The 26,145-nt window shown below is 47.0% G+C and overlaps 2 protein-coding genes across 4 annotated transcripts in view; both read right to left on the bottom strand.

Annotated features, from left to right (window-relative positions):
• Nucleotides 1–26,092, bottom strand: part of HOXB3 (homeobox B3) — a 42,387-nt gene extending 16,295 nt beyond the window's left edge. Inside the window, exons 1-2 of one of the 2 annotated variants that reach the window (XM_042787042.1) lie at nt 25,996–26,092; nt 8,499–8,744 (exon numbers count right to left, since the gene is read on the bottom strand). The gene's annotated coding sequence lies outside the window, so the exon portion shown is untranslated. Of the gene's footprint in view, nt 1–4,496; nt 4,584–8,498; nt 8,745–25,995 lie in introns of those variants that run through there. The other variant, XM_032989649.2, reaches the window with a different exon arrangement.
• On the bottom strand, nt 10,332–26,055 carry HOXB4 (homeobox B4). 2 transcript variants are annotated; one of them, XM_042787044.1, is made up of 3 exons: nt 25,996–26,055; nt 12,573–12,999; nt 10,332–11,807 (listed from the first exon to the last, which is right to left on the bottom strand). In XM_042787044.1, the coding sequence occupies exons 2-3, from the start codon at nt 12,991–12,993 to the stop codon at nt 11,491–11,493; spliced, it is 738 nt and encodes a 245-aa protein (XP_042642978.1). In that variant the 5' UTR covers nt 12,994–12,999; nt 25,996–26,055; the 3' UTR covers nt 10,332–11,490. The 2 variants fall into 2 exon arrangements, with proteins under 2 accessions (XP_042642978.1, XP_042642977.1); XM_042787043.1 differs by lacking the exon at nt 25,996–26,055 and adding an exon at nt 13,104–13,261.
• Nucleotides 26,093–26,145: the final 53 nt, after the last annotated feature.

The following is a 26,145-nucleotide window of genomic DNA, read 5'->3' as shown; positions in this document are numbered from 1 at the left end:
CTCCCAAAAAGCGGGAGGGAAGGAGGGGAGAAAACCCTCCCGACGGAAAAAAAAAAAAAAAAAGCCCACCCCCCCCCTCCCCGAGCTGGGCGAGCGGCTGGAGCGCTGGAGCCCGAGGCAGGTGATGGGCTCGCAGGCTTCGGGGCTCAGCGATAGGACCGGGGCGGTGGCAGAGGGGCTCGGCGGGGGACGGTCTGTCCCTCTCCCCGTCCCCCCCCAGCCCGGAGGCTGCGGAGTGCCATTCCCTATTGATTTCACCGGAACCTGCTAGGAGAGAATTTGACCCGAAGTTTTTCAGGCTTCTCTCCTGACCTCTAGATACCGCTGCCAATAAAGCACTGATATATTTCGTATTGAGTCGGACATCAAAAGGAGACGAAATAGCAACGAGCGGGGATTTCTCCTTAACCCCTCCCCTCATATCTACGCTTAAAAAAAAAAAAAAGGAGTCAAATCTCCACCATCGCCTCTGATTTATAGCCTTCCTTTTCAACTGGGATGGTTACGCGCAGGGAAGTGTTGAAATGTGGTTGTTGCCTTTTATTTCTTTCGTCTCACCCCTCCTTCCCACCAAAAAAAAGAAAAAAAAAAAAAACAACTTCAAAGAAAACCGTCACCGTTTCCAAACTTTTGCCTATTTAACTGCATAGCGACTGAGCTCTTCCCTTTTGTATTGTCTGCCTGTGGCTCGTGTTCGCCTCCCTTTTCAAATATGAAAATGCACAGGCATAACTGGCATCGGCTTCGGGCTCTCCCCTGCGGCTCCTGGGCCAACGGCGAGCGGGTTTGGGGGATGCCGGGTTTGCTCCGGCCTGAGCCGCTTCGCTTCAGCAGCAGGAGATGCCCGAGGGCGATGCTGGGGGCCGAGCAGGGCAAACACCGCCTGGAACCCCTTTCCAGGGGAGGAAAAAAAAAAAAAAAAAAAAAAAAAAAAGAGGTGGGGAAAAAGCTGCTGCCTCGTCCTGCCCAACCTGCCGCCGCGTCCGCTCCGCGCCTCTCCGCGCCTAAGCCACAGGTTTCCGCGTTATCCTCCTTTATTGCTCTGCTCCGCTCCCTGGTCTCCACGCCTTGCAGCTCTCGCCCTCCGCGATGCTTTGATCTTAAATAACTCTCCCCTACCGCCTGCAATAAATTATGAATTAAGGTGCTGTTGACTCATATTTACAACGTTAATAGCTTCCTCTTTGGGAAAAGATAGGGTATGTCTGGCCGAGAGGGAAAGGGAGGGAGATTTCTTTGGGGATGAGACGTGATAAACACGGATTCGCAGCGCTGATAGACCAGGAATTTCTGACGAGATGACAGGCAAGGAGAAAGGCTTATTGCACAGAAATTAATGAAATAGAACTTGCTCGAGCTACTTGAAATAGCTTATTATCTCCGCCCGGCTCTTGACCATTATTTCTGCCATTTGTATCTATAAGGCACAATAGGCGGTTTCTCGAAAAACTCTGTTTCAATGAGTTAATAAAGAAATACAACTTTAAAATGGTAAGGAACTATTTGCTGGTTATTTTAGCGGGTCTGGGAGAGCAGCGAAGCTGTTGGGCGGCTGAGCTGGGAGAGGAGGTGGTGAGCGGCGGGGATGCGCGGAGGATGCGCGGGGGCTGCGCGGGGCAAGGGCTTCTGCTCCGGACTTCCCTTCCCAGCTCTGGGCGAAACCAAACCCTTTCCCTCGGGTCACCGCTGACCACAGAGGGGAGAAACTTGGTTTTGGGGGGGAGGACGGAGCTGACACGCGTGGGGGGAGCAAAGCCCTGAGAATCTGAGGCAGGAGCAAGGACCGAGCGGGTGCTCGGGGGGTGACGGTGCCCTCCCAGCCCGGATCCGGCACGGAGGGAAGTTTTGCATCACCCAAGCGCCTTCTCTGCCCCGGCCCCTTCCCACAGCCCCCGGGCAGGGACGGAGCACCGCGGGGAGCCCTCTGCCACCCACCGCCCAGTCAGGCTCCCAGTCTGGGGCCGGGGTCCCCTCCGGGCTCAGGGTCCTGTCCTGGGGCTGGGGTTCCCTCCGGGCTCTGGCTCCTATCCTGGCTGTGGGCTCCCCTCCAATGTTTGGGGCTTTTCTCCCGATATTTGGGATCCTATTCCTGTTATGGGGTGCCCTCCTGGATCTGAGTCTCCTAATAGTGGAGGTGTGGAGTTTTTTATCCAGGATCTGAGTTTCTATTCTGGCTCTGAGGCTCTTAATCGGGCTCTGGGGCTCTTATCCAGGGTTGTATTTCGGGTCCAGAGCCCCAGCCCGGGTCCGGGCTCCCCTCCCGCCCCGGGAAGGCAGTGGCCCGGGGTAGGGGCAGTGTCCCCAGCACGAAGGCTCGGCCAGAGCTACTCGGCAGCCCTCGGTCACCCCATCTCCTCCTGACATCTGATTATTAAAGGACGACACTCGCACAAAGGCGTCTGGACCGGGGATAAATAAAGCCCCGGTATTGATTTAAAGGGGGCTGACGCCCAGGGCGGGGGCTGCGGGGTGGATCTCCCGCACCGTGCCCGCAGCCGCCCCCCGCCAAGGGCCAATTTCACACGCTCAGCATCCCAAGACGACAGAAAAAAAATAAGAATGCAACAAAATAAAACAAAATACCACCGAATAAAGTAAAGGGGGAGGGGCGGGGGGAAGAAAAGAGGGAAGGGGGTCTGCATCCATTTGAAGCCGACAACTGAAATTAATACGGGGCTTGACAGAGAATGATGCTGTATTTCTGGCTCAGTCATCGTCCCTGGATCTCCCTTAATATTTAATGAAAGTCGCTGAGTTGCTCTAATTTTGCTACATAAAGGTTTACACTAGCAGACAGAGTTAAATCTCCGCGCTCGGGCGGTGTGAGACGTGGCTGGCGAGCAGAGGGGAGGAAAGGGAAGGGAAGGGGGGAAAAGCGCTGAATTCTCATCCGAGAATCCGGTGTGAACATTTAATCTTTGCTCCTGTTGTCAGTTTTATTGACTCCTCGCATGTTGGAGCTTGTAAAATATCTAAAAACGCGATCTCCCACTTCCTCCTTCCCTTTCAACACTCCCGGTTAGGACCAATTTGGTCCAGTTTGGAGACGGGAGGGGAGGGCAGTGCCTGGCTCCTGACCTCCCATTTTCCGCGGAGGATGCGCTCCCCGCGCTGACAGGGAAGCAGATAGCGGTGCCCCCCCCGTTTGGGACACACATCTCGTCCCCAAAGCTGCAGCTTCGCTACCCTATCTCAGAGGCTCGGAAGAGATTTCCCTGTTACAGCTCAGCTACATTTCACACAGGAATCACTAAAAAGGTTACAGCTGCCAGCCAGGTTCTGCTATTATTTCAGCCTATTTTCAGTACTATTTCTCCTCGGAGCTCTGCTTTTCCGGAGCTAAGTAACAGGCCCGGGCTCCTAAATAGAAAGACGCACCTTCTCCAACTTTCATCATAAGAACATTAGCTATCTCTCCATCCATCACCATCACAGCCTTAGCGAGATCCGGGCACTAGAAAGCCACGCAAAGTTATCCTCCTGCTAGAAAAGCACCACGAATTACCCGCAGTGAGTTTATTCCCCTTTCTCTTGGGGAGTCGCCTCTGCTGGGGTGCCTCGGCAGCGCCCCAGTCCCCGCAGATCCCCATTGTTCTGGTTTTGATGGGCGAACTCCCCTTCCTGCCTGGGACCAGATTCGTGTCTCTCTGAGAGGCACCTATCTTGCAGTCCTCCTGCTGCAACTTTTTTTTTTTTTTTTTTTTAAAAAAAAAAAGTCTGATTTCTGTGTCTGGTTTAAAATAGGGCATCTCCAGAAACTGCCTTGCTTTGCTAAAGCAACCTGTGTCTGTTCTCCAGCGAGGAGTCCTGCCGGGGGATGGGGAGAGGGAACTGGGGAGAAAATGAGTTATCGTTGATAAAGGGATGCTGCAACACAGGACTCCGAGCTGTAATTTTTATATTAAGGTCGTGCTCTTTTACTAGGTTTATATGCCAATGAGGCGTTCCCGGTTTACCAAATTTATACAAATCTCTCCTTAATTGGTAATCACAGATGCTGTAATTTAAGACCCCCAGCTACAGAGCTTTCATATTAGCTGCTGATCTATTACAGTAAATCGTCTGAAATAATCAACTCCAGGGAGTGGGGTAGAGAGAGATCCTCGCTCTAAAATATCATCGCTTGCACATCATTTTCACTCGAGAAATGATTTATCTTGGACACCACTATAAACAACACAACTCTCTCACAAACACACACACAATGGCAGCCGCACTGCTGCTGACATGTTTATTGTAATAAATCAAGAAAGGGGGAAGAAAAAAAAAAAAAAAAGGTTGCGAGGAGAGAGAGGGAGAGGGAGAGAGAGGAATATTCCTAAAAATATCAATGAAATGCCTCGATGGGTATAAACACACATACCACCATGTGAAGAGAAATGGGAGGAAATGAAGACGGCTATTTGTCACATTTTACGACAATAACATTAATAACAAACAATAAATTTACATGGACATATAGACACGCTAGGAATTGGGAAGCCCCTGCTACTTACAATAATCCAGCCCTCGGCGTGGCTTCGTGGTTCCTGAGAATTGTTTTATTGCAGACTCCTCTCCCTCTCCCTCTCTCCTCCTCTCCCCCTCTTTCTCTCTCTCCCTCTCGCTCTTTCTCTCTCTTTTTTTTTTTTTTTTTTTTTTTTTCTCAGCTATAGGCTTGTTTTTTAAAGGACAGTTGAATTTCACGTCAGACACAAGGAGACCATGTCTGCGATTTTCCTGACGAATACATATCTATTCTGCAACCTCTGCATTAATTATTTAATGAATCACGTGATGGGGAAGGGGGAAGGGGGTCTCTCAGTTTCATACTCAAAGGACCACTGTGACCTTCCACCGGAACAGTATTTTTTTAAAGAAGTTTCGAACTGAACGAAGCTTTTCTCGATGGACAGTGATCCCTCCTCCCCAGGGCTGGCTGCCTGGCACGGCCGTGCCAGCGCGGGATGAGGCTGTGCAGAGGGCACTCACCTCTGAGCCACTTCTCTATTAAAAGGCACGATTTTAAGTTTATTTCCCCTCCTGCCTGGGGTTGAGACCATTTAAACCCTTCTCTAAACCTTTCCCGGAGACTGGCTTTGATAGACCTTGGTTCAGCTGAACTACATCGTGCTTTTTGCCTTTTTTTCTCTCCACACTGAGATTTTTATTACAATCTTCTACTGATTAGCACAACTGTTTGAGAGTCTAAATCAGCTGAGAATATTTATCCTCCTGCTTCAGAGTTCAGCCCTCCCTTCGCCTCACTTCCAGGCCTTTTTCTCCCTGCTGCTGTTATTGTTTGGCCAGCCTTTATTGCATTTAAAAAAAAAAAAAAATCTAATTTTGACTCTGAAGAGAGCTGCCAAGTACAAGGATCCTGGAAGGAAAAAAAAAAAAAAAAAAAAAAAAAAAGAGCAACAAAGGGAGACGCTGGGAAAGGCCGCGGAGCAGCCGCGGAGCAGCCGCGGAGCAAGCAGCGGGGCGCGCTGCCCGGGCACGGCGCTGCCTGCACCGTGTGCGCAGCCAAGGGGCGGCCCCGCCGGCCCCCACGGCCACGGGCGGGGTGTGGGGGGGAACTGTCACTCGAGAGAAGACAGCAAGGAGAGCCTGAAAGCCTCAAGACCGTGTCCCAGCGCCCGAGGGTCTTCCAGTGCCAGGGGGGGTCGAGGGCAGAGCATCCCCCCACCCCCAGCACCCCAACACCCCTGCACCCCAGTACCCCCACTGCGGAGGCTACACCGGGAATCGAAATTCCTCCCCCTCCCCACAGGGAAAGCCTGGAGGGAGCTCCTATTAAACGTAAAAAATAAATTTAAAAAGCCTAAAAGTAGGGGGTTTTCTCTATTTAAGCAGAGACTAGGGGTCTGGCGGATGGGGGGGAGGGACTGGATACCCCCTCGGCCGGGAAGGACCGAGTGGGGGGAGCGCTTCGTTTTCAAAATCCCTCGATTATTTCTGAATCGATTTTATCGAGTGAAAGTGGTTGTTGGAAGAGAGACGTTTGGTCAAGGTGTGGGAGGAAGAGGGGGAAAAATCCGATTAAAAGGGGATCCTTTCGCTGGGGGGGGTCCTAAGAGGGAGGAAACTTCAAGGGGGGGCGGGTTATGGGAACTTCAGGTCAATTCAGAAGCCACAACTTTCGCTTCACACAACCACTTCTTTTTTTTTTTTTTTTTCCTTAGTCATAAAACGAAGCATCCCTGTGAACGGAGCCGGGTAAATAAATAAAAAATAAAAGAGGATGAGAAAAAAAAAAAAAAGAACAGAGACATCTCAGGCAGCAAACGGGGCAGATATCCCCTTCTGCACCTCCGCTGGCATTTTGGGGTTTGTTTCATGCTAAAGAAGCACCCATTTCGTTTTTTTTTTTAATGCCCCCAGTTCAAAGGGTCGGAAACGCGGCCATAAACAGCGGCTTCGCCCTCCGAGGTGCCGTGATCAAAGCCGTTTTCTTTCTAAAGATAAAATGAGCGTTTATATAGTGAGAAAGCGAGATTGATTTACGGATTTAAACACGCCGTTCTTATTGCGGATCATAAATCTGTCACCGGGGCTGAGAAACTCCCAACCCGCTCGCCAAGCCGAGCCGCCTTGAAAGCGACCCAGTGCTATACTGGGACAGCACGACCCCCCCCGGCCCCCTATACCGGGTAGAAACACCGCCCCCAACCCCCATATCCATGCATATATAGATAGATATACGTGTATATATATATATATATATATATATATTTATTTATTTATTTTTACTTCCTTTATACCCCTTCTTTCTAGTAACTACATCTCAGTGGGGTTGGGTTACGCGATTTTTCTCACACAGGAATCCTTTTTTTGTCCAATTTTGGGACAAAAAAGTAACAAAGGGGTTCAGCATCCCGGTCTGGACCGGTGTTTGGGGGGGTCCGGGATGGAGTTCTCGGCTCGGGGGTGCCGGAGAGAGACCGCCGGAGCGTCCCTCGGCCCGGTGGGATTCCCCGCTCCTCTCCGCGCCTCTCCGCGCAGCTCCGCGCCTGCATCAGGCAGCTGGGCACAGAGAGGCTTTTGAGAACGCCTTGGGCAGGGGCGAAGTGGGAGGAGGTGCGGAGGGAGGGCGGGGGGGGGGGGAGGATGGAGAGGGACTCTCGGAAACAAAGGAATTTCTGAAAATAAGAGGAGAGATGAGACACGGGATGAGGGAAACGGCGGCGGGGCGGGGGGGGGGGGGGGGCTTCGCTCTTTTAGATTTTCCCCAAATTATTTTTGTAAAGCAATCAGTCTGCCTTGCAAAGGCAAACCAGTGCAGATCCCCCCGGCCTCTCTCCCTCTCTCCTTCCTTCTGTCTTAAAAAAAAAAAAAAAAAAAAAAAGGCAACAAACACCGGGGGCTTTTGGAGCGAAATCGGAGGGGAAAACGTCTGTCGGGCCCGGGCTCGGAAACAGAACTCTGAAACCGTCAGAAAGCAGAAAAGAACCCAGTTCCAAAGTCCCTTCTCCACTTTCCTCCCCCCACCTTTGTCCCCCGGTGCTGGTTTCTCACCCCCCGGCCCAAACGTGCGGGGAGGGCCGGGTCCGGCGGGACCCCGCACACGCAAAGTTTTGCAGAATTTCGGGCTGAGCTGTTGCCCAGCACAATGTCCAGCCTCGGAGAGGTCAAGGGGTTTGCGAGGTCAGTCCCCGGCTGTAATACACAGCTAATCGCCTAGAAAACGTGTCCTCTGCGTGAACTCTATCCCCCGATCGGGGCTTCCCAGCGCTGGAGTTTGTCTCCCCAATTTTCAGCCTTTTTCGTCGTCACGGTATTCCCGCAGCGCTCCCGGGATGGGGCAGCAACTCCCCGGATCGCCTGCACCCCCAGGACACGGCCACTCGTGGGATACAGACACCCCCGGACACCCGCACCCTCCGGGGCATCCTCACTCCGGGACACCCGCACCCCCGGAGCGCCTGCACCCTCAAGACACGGCCACTCGTGGGACACCCGCACCCCCCGACACTCGCACCCCCGGGGCTTTGTCCGCAAACCAGCCCGTGATAAGGGCAAGAGAGATCTTGCTCGGAAAAAAAAAAAAAAAAAAAAAAAAAAAAAGACTTAAAAAAAGAAAAAAAATGACAAAAAATAATTAAAAAAAAAAAAAAAATACCTAAGCGGGGTGACCCCCCCAAGCCCCACTCGGGGCCCCCCACCGCCCTGCCCGGGGTCCCGCAGCAAAGCTCCACAAGGCCGAGCCCCAAACACGCACAACCCCATATCGAGGAGGTAAAAAAAAAAAAAAAAAAACAAACACTCTCGCCACAAGTAACCAGCCTGCAAACTTTCTCTGCCCATTCCCCTCGCTCACATCGGTCAAAATAAGACGAGAAAACAGAAGGAAAACCCCGCACAAGAATTCACGTGTTGTTTTTCTTTCTGCCCCTTTTTTTTTAAAAAAAAAAAACTTTTGGTTTTTTTTTTTTTTTGCTTTTGCTTTTCCCCAGCTTTCTCGTGAAAGGAGGCAATAAACCGATCAGAAATGCATGCCAAGAGAGCAGCTCTATTACCTGGTTCGCTCCCACATCCTTTTTCCAACGCCCCAGAGACGGCCCTCATGGTTTGGGTGGTTTCTTCCAAAGTGAGAGGTCTGGGGGAGGGGGTGGCTTGGGGGGTTTTTGGTTTTGTTTTTCTCCACCAAAAATAAAGCTTTCACCTTTACGATCCAGATTTTATTATTAATATTATTATTTCCCCTGAAGATTCTTGTAGGACTCCGGGTGCTTTTTTCCCAACAGACGGTCTGCGGAGATTTGCTGTTGAATAACAATGGGAAAAGGATAAGTATTTAAAGAAAAGAAGTGATTAATGATTTTCTGTATAATTCTCGCATTTTTCTTGGCTTCTGTCTGCTTATAATGGCTGTGAACTTTTAGGTCCTATAGAAATCTTCTTTTCTCCCCCTTCTATTCTATTCATACTTTCCAGCTTTGATTTGCTTCTATAGACCCCGCATTCCTGGAAGCATATGCTTTTTTTTTTTTAAAAAAAAAAAAAAAAAAAAAAAGAACGATTTTTTGCCATTCTTAGAAGCGCTATCTTGAAAATAACACCCTCTTTACAACCCCAGTAGATCAAAGAAAGAAACAGTAAAATAAAATGCAGCAACAACAACAAAACACCCCAACCTCAGGCATTACAATAAAATACAGCCCTTTCCACCCTCCCTGGGAAAAAAAAAAAAAAAAAAAAAAAAAAAGAAACTTTAAAGGTTTGCAGTTGCTACCTCTAAAAATGAGATATTTAACCCAAAATACACCCATAAATCCATTTATTTTACATCAGAGCGTGTAACAGATCTGTACCATGTGACTACATTAATATTATTTAAAAGTATTAAAATGTCAATAGAAAGAAAAATCTAACGGCCCTTTGTTTGAGCTGGGGGCAGGGAGACTTTTGGGGACACTTTATTTGCAAGGTGGTCGTGCGGTGACTTACTACAAGTAAAGGAATAACACATAAAGACACTCTACTTTTAAATATTTTAAGCCCTGCCTTTGTGTTTGAATAATGCGAGGGAATATTTCGATGCTGATGGGGGGTCTCGGAGAATTCCATGAACATTGAACAAATAAGCAAAAGCTATTTTTTTTTTTTTAAAGAAGCAAATATAAGAAAATTATTATTTTCTTCAGCTGGTGCAGAGGTTTCCTCCCCTTGCAGACCCCCCTGCGCACAATAGTCTTTTTTCTCTTTTTTTTTAATATTTATAACTTAGAGCTGGAATGTTATTTCGTCCTGAACAGTATTTTCGATACTTTCTATGAGAAAGAAAATGAAAATTAATACAAGAGCTGCGGCTCACAAAAGAAGCCATTTGTCTTCTTGATTATCTATTTGCTTGTCAGGCTATGAGCTATCGCAGGAGCCAGCTCCTTTGTAATATAAAAATACACAGAAAACCTGCAAACACCGAGAAACATCTGTGCAAAAATTAGACTCATTAATGCATTAACTACCTTGGAGAAGGAGATTTTTTTTTTTTAAATCGAGAAGTCTCTCTAGAGAAATACAACGCTACATCCATTCCTTACAGCAAAGCAAAGCGCTAATGACTACCTCTGTTTTGTCTGAGACCAGTTTGGGAAGAGCATATTAATATATGCTTAGAACAAATAAATCATAATATGTAAGTCTTAGCAGTACTTAAGGCTGATATACCCTAGTCAAACATCTTTTGTTTTCATTAGGGAGTTGAGGCTGTGCCATTGACAACAGAAATCCCTGTAAAAAAGAAACGTGCTGTTTAATTAATTTCTTTAAAATAGATTTTTTTTTTTTGCTCACCAGAACAAAGACACACACACACCCACCCCTCAAAAAAACCACACAGGGTCAGATTCACAATGAAAAAATTTATTTTCAATTGCGCTTTTTTTTTGTTGCTGTTCCTTTTCTCTGCTATTTACAGGTAACCCTGGACATCCCGAAGGACAAAGGGAAGGGACGGACGCGGCCGGGCCCGGGCGGGGTGTCAGGGGGAGCCTCGCCAAACCCCTGCCCCCCCGCGCCGTGCTCTCCCCGACAGGGGCGAGCCCTCACCCCTCCGTCCGAAATTCACATTTTCAGTACAAAATTGGGCTAGACAGCGGGAGAGGAGCTTCCCGCCCCCCGGCCCTCGCCCTGGGCTGCGGGGTGCAGCCAGGTGCCACCCGCTGTCACCCACTTTCTAACCTAAACCCCTCCCCCCCCCCCTTCCCCAGACTCACAATTAACCTGCTGGACTCAAAAAAAAAAAAAAGAAAGAAAAAAAAAAGCCAGGGGGGGATCTTACATCACTCTCCATCCTCTCGCTTTCTTTGTCCACAACCCACTCGACCTAATTTCCCTTTTCGTATTTCAGGGTGTTCCCCACCCCCCACTCCCACGCACGACCAGTGCAGTGTCCAAGACCCCCCCCCCGCTCCCCACGGTCCGTGCCCGGCGGGGATTTTGGTTGTATTTGTTGGGGTTTTTTCTCCATCGCAGGGTTGTGCTAGAACCGCCGCAGCTTTGGGATGGCGGGACAGAAACTTTCCGTTTGTGGCTGGTAGGCGAGAAAAGAAAAAGAGGAGGGGAAAAAAAAAGGGGGGGGGGGGGGGGGGGAAGAGAAAATCCAGTTCGTCTTGAAGAAACTGAGCCTCATTTATTAAAGTGAGCGCTGGTTGTCGAGGTAATAGCAGACATAAGGTCCATCCTTTGTACGGGAGAGTAAACATGACAAATGGGGCAGAGCTTGGCGTGATTAAAGATGAAACAAGGATCCATCTTAGCCAAATCTGAAAACTACTATCTACAGCCTTCTTTTAATGGAAGAGAGGCACAACAGCACAGCTCTGCTTTGTTGCAGCTGAGTCTCCCTCTGTTCCCCCTATAAATAAAGAGCACCCTTCCTTCCCTTGTTTCTTGGAGCATTTAAAAAAAAAAAACAAAAAAAAAACCAACCCCAAATCATGTGTTCCCTACACACACACAAACTCACACCCACAAACACGCACACTCCATCCATCCACGGAATAGTTATAGGCTGGTGGCTGGTCCATGGGATCGGGTTTGAGATCCTCCTTGTGGGATCTGCAGGCTGGCGGAAGAGCTGGAAGAATTAGACCTGATCTTGGTATTTGGTAACTTGTGATCTTTTTTCCATTTCATCCTCCTGTTCTGGAACCAGATTTTGATCTGGCGCTCGGAGAGGCAGAGGGAGTGGGCGATCTCGACCCTGCGCCTCCGGGTGAGATAGCGGTTATAGTGAAATTCTTTCTCCAGCTCCAGGACTTGCTGCCTGGTGTAGGCTGTGCGGGAGCGTTTCGGTTCCCCTCCTGAGTAATTAGGGTTTACTGAACAAACACAAAGGAGGAAGAAGAAAAAGGGGGAAAAAAAAATGAAAAAAAAAAAAAAAAAAAGAGCAGAAGAAGAATTACTGAGCTGTTCCTTTAATGGGTCCTTTCCCCCCAAAAAAAGCATCACAAATTCTTTTGGTGGGGGGTTATACTCAAAAAAACACACGGCAAACCTTCTAAAAATATACCCAGAACCTATCTCCAAATCTCCACCTCCATCCTCATTGCTTGACGTGTATTCCTGTCTAAACGTTTTTATAAGGTCCCCCAGACACATTTTCCATGCCCTCTACGTGTGTATATACACAGATATATACACACCTCTACTTGAGCATCACTCTATTATCCCCAAATCTTTAAAGTTCTCCTTACACACATGCAAACAAGCAAACACAGACACTTCTTTTTATTAAATATCACAGTTAAGAAAAAAAAAAAGGGGGGGGGGGAAGGGAAAATAGTAAAAGTTTACTCAACCCGCCACTTAAATACAAATTACGAAAACATAAAACTTAACTTATGAAGATTCAACAGCCATAAAAAAAGTAGCCTGCAAGAAATTGGAGGAGGATGGTAACAGAGACTTCAAAGGCACATGGCCAAGCAGAGCAATAAAAATTTATGGAGGATGTAATTATACCGCTCTGCAAACAGGCGATCGTAAATCTCCACGAATGGTTATTTTACAACTGGTGCAATAAGATTTCTACAAGACTTTGAGGTGCTACTTAGTATAAAGCAAAGCCACTTTAGTTCACTTACCCGTGCTTACATGGACTTTTTTCATCCAGGGGTAAACTACCGGCTCTTTGCAAGAGGAATTGGAAGGGCTTTGGTTCAGAGAGTTTTGGCTGCAGGAGGGTGGTGGGCTGGGGGTGACCGGCTCGCAGGGCTGGTTTGGCTCAGAGAGGTGGCTCTGCAGTCCGGCCGGAGGATGGACATGACCCCGGGGGGATAACACCGCTGCTTGGTGGCCGGAGCTCTGACAGGACGAGTAGAGCTGCTCCTTGCAGGCTGACCGCGGCTGGTACATCGCTTCATGTTGGAAAGTGCTCTCTCGCCTCTGGCTGCTGTAATATTCCGGCGAGTGATTGGGAAGGTAATCGCTGTGGGAATACTCTTCACAGGGTGGGAACTTGGGGTCCACATAGTTGGAGTTGATCAAAAACGAGCTCATGGCCATTAATTTCTTAGAATTGCACACACGAAAAAAAAAAAAAAATATCTGTCCTAAAATTTATTCCTGTCCCCCCCTTTACTCGTTTTCCTGTTTCGTGAAACCCTCCTACTTACTGTCAAGTGAACAAAGTTGGAGTCCATGTGACAGCGCGGGCCAATGGCGAGGTGCCCTGCGATCCCCGGATAAGGAAATCTGCCCAGCCCGGGCTCTCCCGGGGCCCCGAGCATCCCCGGGGAGGCGGCCGGGGCCGCCCGCTCCCCCCCGGCCACCGCCGGGCCCCGCCGGCCCCGGGCCCCGCCGCGCCCCGTGGGCGAGAACCGGACACCCCCCCCCCCGCCGCCGCACCCCCCCAGGCCCACACCCCTCGGGGGTGTGTCCTGGCTCGGGGCGGGGGAGAACGGGGGAAAAAAGGGGGTGGGGTGGGAAAAAGAAAAATCCCCCCGAAAAGAAAAAAAAAAAAAAAAAAGAAAAATTAATTAAAATAGAAGGTAATTTTTTTTTTTTTTTTTTTTTTTTTTTTTTTTTGCGGGGGTTGGCGGCTGCGGCTCACGGCCGCTGCCCCGGCACATGATCCATGGCGGTCCCTCCGGGTGGTGGTCGCATCTCATTCCGTGCTAAGGTGATACGGGAAGGGACATTGCGCCCCGAGCCTGGCAGAGATGAATAGGGCTTGTTTGGGATCGATAAGAAATTCATCAGCTAATTCGGGGTACCCGGTCTCCTAAATCACATTTAGCTGTGCTCGGAGATTGACTGTTTTCCCACGCACCGATGGAAAAAGGAGCCCGTCCTCCAAGCAAGAAATCAAGGACTTGATGAACAATTACAAAAGCGAATTAGCCCAAGTCCTAATGCATCTTCGCCTCGCCCTTCTTGTAATAAAGACCCTTTAAAAGCCAGAGCGAACCAGCAGCCTTTCAAAAGCCACCCCTAATTCCTCAAATTCGTGTTTAAACCTGAAACGCGCAATAAGCTCCTCACGAGTGGCAGGAAAGAAAGCAATAATTTTTTTTTTTTTTCGGTGTCAGTGCTGAGATTACACAAACTAAAGCAATAGTGGGATCCTGGCTCTCGAATCGCAGTAATAACGCCCCTGTCCCTCACCCCCCCTCGCCGCCTTCGCAGCTCAGATTTTATCTCGAAGTGATGATAAAGTTTATCGCAGGAGCGCTGGAGTTGAGCTAAGGTCAAATTCAAAGTATTTATTTTCAGCTATAAAACGTATTTCTGGTTAAGATCTTGTTATAACCCTTTTATTTAGGGTTTTGAGGGTGTGGGTGGCTTTTTTTGGTTTTGTTTTTAATGTCTCCTGGGATTGTGACCTGTAGTGTTTGTGTCAACTACATATTCCCCTAGATACGAATTTGTGACCCAACTTCCTTTACACAAATTCGGATCTACAGGGTACATATAGAAGACAGATGCATCCTCCTTGGTCAGAGATCTTCGCCTACCGCCATAATTATCTTCTGGGGCAGGGGGGTAAAGTTTTGTGACTCGAGAGATCAAGAATTAATCTATAGGTAAAGATGGTTAAAAGATTCACTCTTCAGAGGAAAGACGATTAATTAAAGCACCAACTCAGTATCCGAATAGCAGATACTAGACTAGAAAAACTAGAATTTGTCTACCTTCTCCTCCCTAACTTATAGTTTACCGCTGTGCTAAAAAAAAAAAAAAAAAAAAAAAAATCAGCTGCTCCACTGAATATATAAATATAGACGCACAACGAGACTCGAATCCAAATAATCGTCACTTAAAAGCAAAATGCCATAGCTCCGTCCCCCTCCATCCTGAAACCCTCGTAATTATTCTCTGATATGCAGCACCAAGATTTCATCCATTTTTCGTTCTTGGAGGTCAACCAAGGTTTGGGTTTATACGTGCGTGTGCGGATAAATTATAAAAAAAAGAAAGAAACAGATGAAAAGAAATACAGAATGTAAAGGCAGATGGGACGACAGGTTTTTTTTTTAATGACAGGCAATTCTTTTTACAACCCGAGAAAAAGATCAAAGGCGTTTCATTTCCGAAAAAGGGATATAAAGCAATAAAATATTCATACTGTCTAGGTAATGAACCTTCATTCGGAACTAATGAGGGTAGCATCATGTTGAGATTTCGTTTAAAATTACAGTTGCCCAAGAGATTAAAAGTATAGCATCCTCTCCCCCTCCCTTTTTTTTTTTTTTTTGTATTTCAAAAGGCAGAACATTTTTTGGTCAAGCATTTCCCTAATTAATAGCATTTAAATGCCACAGAAGAGAAGCTATCAGAGAAAAACTGCGTTTCCCCACATTAAAATTCCTGGAAAATATCTTAAATGTATTTCACACACTCCTACATTTTTTTCTAACAAAAAATAATTACGACCAAGAATGAATGTCCGGTATTTTTCCCGGACACAGGATGCCCCGAGTTTTTTCAGGTACTTTAAGGTGAATAGTCGGTTTTTCTGATAAATCGTAACATCCCCAGATAAACGAACCTATATTTTAAGAAATAAGCCCAAATGCACCCAGGACAAGCCCCAACCCATTTTACACGTCTCAACAAACCCCAGGTTTCCAGAAAAGCAGCAGAGCAAAACGAAGGCGCATTTTGCAGAGAGCAGAGAGTTTCCCACCTCCACAGCCCGGCACCTACACTTTGCTGGGGAGCAGACAGCAACTCTAAAATTTACCTTCCCCTCTAAAACCTGCCATAAAAGTAAGAAGCCAAATCAAATCTGCTTGTACAACGTGTAGATGGCTGCCATAAAATAATTCTACAGAACCAATCCCATTAGAGCTCTTCTTTTTTTTTTTTCTTTTTCCCTCTTAAATTTTATTCTTCCTTTCCAATCCCTTCTCTGATTTATTTTATTGTATTTCATCGCAGCCGGTACCGTAGATATCTCCTAACTGAGGACAGGAGCCTGAATAGAAATACCTAGGCCTATTCCGTATTTTGAACCCCCTCCCACATCCTTTAAAAAAAATATATAAATCGGCTTTAATTTTCCTTCCCAGTGACACCAGGGGTTGGTGCCAGCAAACCAGCACCCCTAGCGTTTACCAGAAATCGTCCCCCCTCCACACCTCCAGGAAATCTCCCCCTCGTCGCCTCTGATCCCAAATTAAAGGCAGATCCACTCTGCCCCCCCCCTCGCCCCCCCCCCTCCCCCCCGCACACCTTTCTACCTTTCGCTGGGAAACTGCCCCACGTCGCGGAAGTTTCTCACAGCAAATTTCACCCGGTTCTTTTCCATTTCAAAGCAATCTCAGTCAGAAAAGGGCGGGGGGTGGGGGGGTGGGGGGGTGTCCCTGGGGCTCCCCGGCCTGTTTCTCCCCCGCCAAGGTGGTGCTGGGGGAGCCCCCAACCCTCCCCCAAACCCTCCCGACGGCACCTGCCAGCGCCGGGGAGCTGTGAAACCGCTCCTGACGCCGAGCGCCTGTTTGGTCACCCCAAAAGAGGGGGCACGAAGCAGGGGGTGCCCCCCCGCCCCCCCCCGCCCAGGTGTAACGCCGGCAGCGGTACCTACCTTGGCAGAACGGGGGTCCTTTCCTCGGAGTAATCCCCGAGGGGTTTAGGAGGTTCCCTCAAAACTTGGGAAGGTTTTGCAGGCGGAATCCTATAGAAACCCCCTAACCCCCCCTCACCCTCCAGCCCCCCCCAACCCCCCCATCCCGCCACCCCCTCCCCAGTCCAGCCTGGGCTATTCTGTTCTCTCTCCCCCGTGTTGCTTTTTCAATGAGATAATTTCTCGATAAGAACATTAATTTCTCTCTCTCCTTCCTCCTCTTCTTCTTCTTTTTCTTTTTTTTTTTTTTTTTGTTTTTGGTGGGGTTTGTTGGTGCCCCCTCCCCCGTTCCCCCAGTATAAACCACTATTGTCCTTAAAGGCGAGCGGAACTGCTCCTGGCAGCGCCAGGAGGCCCTCTGAGCATTTTGGGGTGGGAAACCCGCAAGTTTTGGTATTAATCTCATAGTTTGTCAGTCTTTGTTAAACAGCGAGGCGTGTCCGCAGCGCGGCGGCCGCCGAGAGCCGCGCTGACCCGCGGTTCACCCCGCGCCGCGCTCCCTCCGCGCCGCTCCGCGCTGTCATTTTTAGAACGCATTTTTTTTGCCTTTTTTTTTTTTTTTTTTTTTTTTTTTTCTTCCTGGGTATATTCTCCCCTCTCCCCAGGAGATCTCGCTCTCGAGTCTGGCAGCAATGAGGATGGGGACTTTTTATCTCCCCCCGCCCTTTCGGAAGCGCAAACCTTTCGGGTTTATATATTAAACTGGGATTTTCTCCCCCTTCGCCCCCCCCCCCCCCCGGAAACGGGGAGCGCTGGAATTCTGAGGTGCTTTTTAGGGCAGAACTTTTAATAAGGAGCAACCGGCGCCTCGACTGCATCTGAGCTGTGTAAATGTACGGAGGGCGGCTGCAGGGTTAGGTGGAAATCAGCCCACACCTGTTTTGCAACAGGAAAACGAAGATTTAAGCCTTTCCCAGCCAGCCTTGTGTATCCTTTTAATTTCTAATGAAAAAAAAAAAAAATCATATTTTCACCTAAACCCCGTGAAGCAGCAAGCGAGGAGCTCTGGCGGGGGGGAGGAACGGAGCATCCCTGCGAGGATTCACCATTTATCTCCGCGTTTACACCACCAGCTCCAACCTCGCGTTTTTCTCCGCGATAAAGAGGTCATTTGGAAAGTAAATCGGGATTAAAAAGCGCATTCAATTGATTGTCCGGCAGGGAAAAAAAATAAATAGAAAGAAAACCCACCCTGAATTGTGTTTGCAGAGCTCAGAGACCCTCACCCCCGGGCCAAGACGAGTCAGTCCCGAGCAAGGGAGATAAATTAGAAATATCCTTGAAAATGATACCTTTAATTTCCTCCCTCTCTCCTCCCCTCCCTCCCTCCCTCCCTCGCTCGCTCTCTCTCTTTACATCTCTCCAAATGAACCCACTTCAAATGAACACGCAGCCTCGCGTCCCTAAATTGAAAGTTAAACGTTATGATGTAGGAGTGAATATTATAAGGAAAGTTAGGAGGTGGTGTTTTTGTTTTTTTTTTTTGTTTTTGTTTTTTTTTTTATTGCCGTGAAATTATACCTGCTTGTTTTAATATCCAGAAAACAAATGGCCTTTATTATCCATTACCTGTTCTATAAACCTGGAGTAGAAATGACTGTTCTGGAGAGATAAGTACAGTAATTACAAGGACGAAGAGATGGATCACCCAAGTTACAACTAAACGGTAGCCCTTATATAGTGATATTTTATAAATACCAAGCAAATTCATGGCAATTAATTAAACCTTCGCCTTATCACGCAAAACAAAACGCTTTACGTTCTCTTGAATTTCACCTACTCTGTGAATATATCCGCATCGGGAAAGCAAATGGATTTTCCAGAATGCCTTTCCCAGGGCTCTAATATTCTCTCTCTCTCTTCCAAGAAAAATGACCCTTGTTATAAGTATTTAGTCACTGAAAATATTTAAAAGCCGAGGGGGAAAAAAAAGCAAATTTACAGGGCTTTTTTTTTTTTCTTTTCTTTTTTTTTTTTTTCCAGAAGAGTTTGCCTTGCTACGACTGTTTGCTTAAGAAGCTATTGAAAAGATCTTCCCCAGTCCCAGTGCAAATAATATTTAGAGTTTGGAGTGTTCAAAGTCTGGCAGTGTAGAAATAACTTTGAAATGCCAAGGGAAATATTTATTATATCAGTTCATTAAACTGTTGCAATGACCAGAGTGGAGTCACATTTCAAGCAAGAAATATAAAACATTTCATTCAAATTCCGACGGAAAGCGTGCTGCAAAACAAAATTAGCTACTTTAACCGGACCGCCCGACGAAACGGGCACTTAAAAGCACCTTTAAATACACAGTGAATTTTTTAAAGCCATCAGTCCATTGATTTTGCCTATATATCATTATTTGCGATTTCCTCCGATTAAGGTAGAAATGCAAACAGTAAATTATGGACGTTATTTCGTGTAATCTTTTTATTTTTTTGGATGAGTATTTGCACTCATTCCGAGCAGGTATTAAAAACTGTTTGGCGCTGGGGCTCCGGCGCGGGGGGGGGCGGGGGACAGGCACCTCTCCAAGGGGTTTGGACGCGTTTCCAACTAAAGATGTTAGAACACATTTTCACCAACCGTGTCAGATTTTTTTTTTTTTCTGTATAATTTAAACTCTATCCAAACAAAATTGACGCTGGACTGAAAATTATTTTTTAACTGCTCGTGTTAATATCCTAGAGGGACCTCCACGTAATTGGATTTAATAAATGCATTTCCCCCTATATTCTGTTAATTCGACTCCCAATAGCGTTTCCGGGGTTATCTTAGAAAAATACTAAGAAGTCGCTCGGCGTTTCCTCACGGGAGATCCAAATCAATCTACCTTATTTTCTACCGACATCCCACCCCAAATCCTGCAGCCCTCTTTTTTTTTTTTTTTTTTTTTTCTTCCCTCCTTCCCCCTGCCTCTCTCGCTTGCGGCTGAAGGTCTCTCCCACCTCGCTATCATCTTCTCCCATCTCTGCCCATAAGCAGAGACTCTTCCTCCCACCTCACCCCCCTCCCCGCTTTCTTTCTCTCTCTCTTTTTTTTTTTTTCTCCACCCTGACATCAGTCTATCAGGGTTATACACAAGACTGAGTCACGCACAGCGTAAACTTTTGACCCTCAACTTTTTGACCCCTCGAGCTATAATGCTGTACTAACAAGCCCCCCAAGACCAGAGTTACCGTCTAAGTCTCTAGAAATGCGGCGCTGATTTCCCTATTTTATTTATTTTACTTCAAGAAGAAGAAGAAAAAAAAAAAAACCTGAACATTTCGTCGTGATTTTTTTTCCAGGGAAGAACAAAAAAAATTCAGAGCTTTGCAAACATTAGATGTTTATCTCTAACTCACCCATTGCTGTATTAGACCTTTTTTTTTTTTTTTTTTCTTTTTTCCGTTTTGCTCCCCCCTACTTTTATATTTAAAAAAGCAGGGTTAAAAAAAAAATCCCTTCAGCCACAGCTGCATCGCATTATTTCTCTTTTAATTGGCATTTCACCTAAGTGGGTTGTTGACTGCGGTAATTAGCCTGCTCTGATTTTTCTGTTTTGTTTTTTTCCCTTCCTTTTTTTGAGGGGGGATAGAGAAGGAGAGATTTCTATGATTCTTTTAGGAGCAGCGGAGCTCGGCGGCGAGCAGCGCGGCGGCCGCCCGGGGGGAGCCGGGGCGCGGGGGGGGCTCGGGGCGGCCGGTCCCGCTCCGGCCCGGCCCGGCCCGGCCCGTCCCGGCCCCGCTGGCCGTGAACTTGGTCTGAAGCGAGCTCTGCTGGCTGCTTGGGGACGTTACAGGCGAGGCGGCTGCACCGAAACCCCCTGCCCGGGGTCGCCTCTTCCCCCCGCTCCAGCCCAAACCCCCCGCCCCGCTTTGGCGAAGTCTCCCGACACAAACAGAGCCCGGATTTGCCACCAACCCAACGGCCTTTCCACAAAATCCCAGCGCTGTAATTTATTTTGACTTGAAGGGGGTGTGTGTATATATATATATATATATATGTGTGTGTGTGTGTGTGTGTGTGTATAGGCATACACATGTTAAAAAGAGATAAATCAAAGGGGGAAAAAGCCCCTCGGACTAGTCTTATTCTTTCAACGCTCGCTGTCAAAATAGTTTCTTTTTAAAGCTATTTAGGGTAACAGAACACAGAAAAACTATGCCGGGTGGACACCTCTCGAGTTAAGTTATCAACCTCTTTCCAAATATCATTTATTTAACATTAGGAGAAGAAAGAATGAGAAAAATCAGCTCAGACACCGAAATAACCATGCTCTGAAAGGAAATTTCATTCTTAAATCCATTCTAGGACTGGAAAGAGACCCCCAGAGGAGGAGCCAAACCCCATAAAAGTCCATTTCAGGTTCCCTAATTGAGGACAGACCTTTATCAAGAGGATTTTAAATAATCCCGTCAGCTCCTTCCCTTCAGGTCGGACGTGTAATAAAAAAAAAAAAAAAAAAAAAAAAAAAAAAAAGGAAGAGGTTGGGGCTGGGGAAAAGAAAGAGCAATTTCTCAGCCTGAAATTCAGCTGTGGGGGAGGGAAAGGGGCTGGGGGAGCAGAGCTGGAGGGAAGGGGCTGGTTTCCTTCCACAGCTTTCCCTTCTTGGGGAGGTCACGGTGTGTGTGTAGGCTGGAGTAATTTACAGGACTACTGCAAATAAATAGGTGAATAATCGGAGTCTTCCTCTAAACAGAATGAAATACAAGAATTACAGCCCAAGGAGTGCAATTTCTAGTCCCTGCCTCCAGCCTATCCCCGCCAAGGCAGATAAGGACCCAGAGCCTCCCAACCTTCATTTTTGTGGCCAGAAAAAAAAGAAAAAGAAAAAAAAGGGAGATCCCTTTGGCTTCTCAAAAGCATAATTAACACATTGTTGGTGTGTGTCTGTATTGGAGCAATATGAACCACATCCAGTCCTTCTCCAGCCCTCCCCCCTTCTTACTGCCAGTCATCAACACACCCGGGCCGTAGGACTTGGTAAATTAAAAAAAAAAAAAAAAAAAAAAAAAAAAAAAAAGAAAAGGAAAGAAAGAAAGAAAAAAAAACCCTGGAGCTTATGTTTTCCTTAAAAAGGTGACCCGGCAGCCCCCGGGGTCCGTGTTGTGTTGTGATACGATGCTCACCCTCTCCTCCGAGAGAGGAGCCGGGGCTGTACAAGTCTGCTGACCTCGGAATGATCCCTCTTGCCTATGAATTATTGATGAGATATGAGCTCTGATTTCTCTTTTCAGTATGCAAACCCCATTATACTGTTAAAATGGCGATTTAATCGTTTAGAATAGCTTCGCTTTTTTCCAACTCATTTGTGCCCCTTCCTTTTCATTTAATTCTCTTAATTAAATCCTTTAACAGATTTTAATCACTTTTTGTTGAATAAAATAAGACATCATACACATCTGTAACTAGGTTACCTTGGCAAAGTTTGTTTTTGGTGGGGTTTCTTTGTTTTGGTTTTGTTTTTAGTTTGGTCTGCTCACTTTCTTAGTTGAGCTTTTAAAACCTGGGTGGAAGGAAATTTTATTTTGTGTTACGCTGTACCCAGTGAGCAAAGAAGGCCTAAAATGCACAACCACTTTAAATGAAAAAAAAAATCCTAAAAAAAAAAGAGAAATAAAAATAAATAAATCCATGACATTCAAGATGGCCTGACGACAGCACTGCAACACGGAGCTGCCTTTTGCATCGAAGTGCTCCCCAAACCTCCGTGCTGCTCACAAATGCATTTCCCTCCCCCCCCCCCCCCCCAATTATTGCTGAATGAACCTGGGAACCAAATGGGTATTTTATGGGTGAAACATCATCTTTTTCGCCCTTTGGCAGCAGTCTGGGCATGGGGGTCCCACGCCTGCCCTAGCACAAGGCCCTGGGGAGATGCCCCAAAAGGCAGCTTGAAGGGGGGGGCTGTAATTAATACAGATGCTCAGCTTGGCCCTTCCAATCTCTGGAACCTGGGCTGGCTCTTGGGTGAGAAATAACTGCTTTTGGTTTGGGGGTTTTTTCCCTTCAAACTACCAGTGAGGTTTATATACTGTTTCCTAAACGAAATAGAAAACCTTCAGGGGTGGGGAGAAGCTGAAGTGACAGGACAGGAGCTACAAAAAAGGCAGAAGTGGATATATTTGCACCCATGTTTAGTAAGTGAGAGATGCTGTGAGCCAGGTGAGCTCATGGGGAGGCTCCTATAGGCTGGGGTAGACTTTGTGTATTTGGGGCAAACAGCTCCCATGCACCCAGACCACCACCGGGCTCCGTTTTGCAGATTCCTTAAATCAGAGATTTTCCCCATCTGTGCCCAGAGTCGTGGCATAAAGGTTTGCACAACTACAGGTTTTAAAAGAGACATTTCCTTTCCTAAGCAGTAATCATGTCCTAGAGATTCTCCATATTCCTAGACCCGATATTAAAGCACTTTATATTTATTCTGTCTTCTACAGCCACAGAAGAACTAATTGTCCCATGTGTGATGTATGCCATTAAAGCGAGAGAAACGATGAAAAATGCAAAGGAATATCCCCGCCTACCTGCACGGTCAGAGCTCCGTTTTCCTGTTTACTCTCCTTATACTTCCTTTTCACCAGCAACAGGGACTTTTTTTTTTTCCTTTAAAGGATGGGGGGGGAAGCCTGTGCTAAGCCTGTGACCCCTCCAGGGTGTAAAATGGTAGCCAGTTGTACCTCCTTATTCCTCACAGGAATCTGGATGTTAACACCATGTAGGAAAAAAAAAAAAAAAAAAAAAAAAGGCAAAACCCCAAACACAGATAAACCCCCCAGTATCCAGCTTGTATTAAATAAATAAATAAATAAATAAATAAATAAATAACAAAACAAAACAAACCCCAACCCACTGAAAAAATGTTACACATGGCAGGTAGAAAGCAGATCTCGTGGACAGAGAGGACGAGGGTTTCTTGTGAGCAATGGAAAGGAGAGGGAAAGATGATTATTATTATTATTATGCCAACAATAAAGTCCAGTCCTTGCTCCTGTGCTGTGACACAGGCCCAGTGCCATCCCTTCTCCGAGGATGCTCAGATCAAGGGGGGGCACAGGGTTGTTACCTGTTGTCACCCACACAAGCATCTCCTCGCTGCAATGTCCTGCAGCTCAACTGCACAGCAAATCCCCTACGCTCTGGCTCTCGTGGTCTGTTTTTTTCCTCTCGAAATAACACATTGCGTGCACCAAGCGACTAGAGATAGTGGTACTTAAGAAAAAAAAAAAAACAAAACAAAACAACACCTTGTGACTCCTGTGATCAGAGTGGATTTGGAAGGAAAGTTTGTCTGGTACTATAGGAAAGACGAATTCCTTTGAGTGGGGATGTAGGGACAGGGCAGTGATGCAGATGATGGATAGGGAAGAGGTAGAGGGATGGATGGATCTATGGATACGTGGATGGATTAATATATTTTGGAACCACGGTGTTTGTGGGTACATGCGTGCACTGAACGTACGGTTACATTTTCAAACATACATTAAGGGGGAGGGATGTGACTTTTCTTGCCTACATTGCTCGTCATTTGAATCAGTAGAAATTATTTCTAGTCACCAGTACAGGTCAGAAGGGTAAAGAATTAGCAGGCCATAACTTGATTTCACCCCAACACGACCACACACTTCTCCCCACACCCTCTCTGCTCCGAGAGTTTCTAATCCGTGTAGACAAACCGTCTGCAGCCTGTCGTGTTTCTGCGGCTAAATTCACCTTTAAAACCCATGCCATTGAAGCATTCTAGGATCCCGTAAAATATCTTTATTATCAACTGAAAAGCAGGGTCCAGCTTGCACAGGGACTAGGGAGAGGCTGTTCAGCATAAAATCAGTCTGCTGCATAGGAAAAGCTCCCCGCACCCTGCTTCCCTTCCCTGAATTCCCAGCTTTTGCATTTGTGTTTACAGGTTTTCAGAGCAGAGGTTTTTCAGGATAGCACTGGCCACCCTCTGACTGCTCAGGGAGAAGCCAGAAGTTCAAATGATGATAGTAAAGATATTAGGAGACACATGGAGCAGGACAGGAAAAACAGCCCAAGGAAGGAAAAGCAATCTCCAAAGTGTGCTAAAGGGGGACATTCTGCTTTGTGTAAAAGAGACGGACATGTGTCCACCAAATGTTGTCTTACCGTAAAAAGGAGTGAAAAAAAAAAAAAAAGCAGCTTGTGACTGCTCCAAATTCTAGAAAACCCCCAGCCCACCCCCCTCCCCTGCAACCCCGCTTTGAACTTTTTTTAAATTATTATTATTTCTTAAGGAGCGAGGTGTGGGGAGGGATAGATGTGAGTTGGTTCAGGTGTGGACGAAGCATCCCCCCACCTCTGCTGCAGAGCTGGCGACTTGGCTTTCAAAAAAAAAAAAAAAACCAAAACCCAAACCAAAACCCAAACCCCAAAAAAAACAAACCAAGAAAAAAGCAACCTCTCCACGGTTTTGTGGTCGATGTTGCTCTATTTTGCTCTGGATGCCGTACTTCGCTCTATTTTGCTCTGGCTGCGCGGCCGCGCAGCCTCCGGCCGGGGCCACCTGCCCGCCCCAGCCCGGCGCGGGGGTGGCAGCCCCGAGCCCCCGAGCCATGGCAGTCTCCCCTCCCTTGCCCTTCCCCGCTAACTTGTTTATTTTCCCAAAGAAAAAGGCTGCTGCCTGCCTTTTCCAGAACGGTGGTCACCCTTCGGGGAAAATCTGTGAGATCCCGGCGGGTTCAATCAGGTTTGGAGAGTCCGTTTGCAAACTGCAGCCTGGCTGATTATTTTTCTGTAGCACTTCAAGACAGGCTGGAGACATAACAGCGGTCATTCGGTGTCTCCATATGGTAGAAACGAACTACGGAAATATGAGGGCACTCGTTCGTATTGTAAAAAATAGAAACCCAAGAGAAAAAAAAAAAAAAAGGAGGAAAAAAAAAAAGTCCTGGGGCCAAAAAAACCGGTCTCTACACAGGCCGAAAGGAATAAAGAAGAAGAAAAAAAAAAGAAGTGCACACATTTCTTTGGCAAGCAGGTGAAAATAATTTAAATCAAAAGGTGTTAACAACCTGAAGAGCACAGACAAAATACAGCTAATTGAAATGCAAAGGCATGGGCCAGATTTGTGGCTATTTGCGAGCAGTATAAACCACACCGAATCACCTCCAATAAACGAGCAAGAGCCTTTTTACATGGCGAAGGACAAAACTAAACTTTCTCTGAAGTACACACGTCCCCCGGCAAAGACAGGATGGAGTTTGCCTTGCAATGATAATGAATCTTTACAGATTTTCTATTTCTCCCCCTTCCACAAAGTTTACTTGTGGGCCTCGAAGCTGTGATGGAAATGTAATGCAATTCCAGCTCTCGGGAGGATAAGAATTAGGACCTTCTAAAAGTGAGAAATAAAGCTCTGAAAGAGAGACAGACCCTCTTTCCTCCCCGCTCAGCCTTTAGCCATATCAACCCTTTAAAATAGTTTAAGCAGATAATATTTCAGAAGAACTTACTTTCAGGACTCCAGTCTATTGGCTCTCTGGACTGAAAACTGGACCCGCAAAACATGTTCCCTGCAATTGCAACGTTTATCTCATCTGGAAAAGTGCTCACCCATTGCTGCCCCTTACAAGCCAAACCAAGCAGTTAAAGTGTCACTTAAC

Source organism: Tyto alba, unplaced genomic scaffold (assembly GCF_018691265.1).
Source record: "Tyto alba isolate M040663 unplaced genomic scaffold, T.alba_DEE_v4.0 Super-Scaffold_12, whole genome shotgun sequence".
Taxonomy (NCBI): Eukaryota; Metazoa; Chordata; class Aves; order Strigiformes; family Tytonidae; genus Tyto; species Tyto alba.
This window is presented reverse-complemented; position numbering and strand designations above follow the sequence as displayed.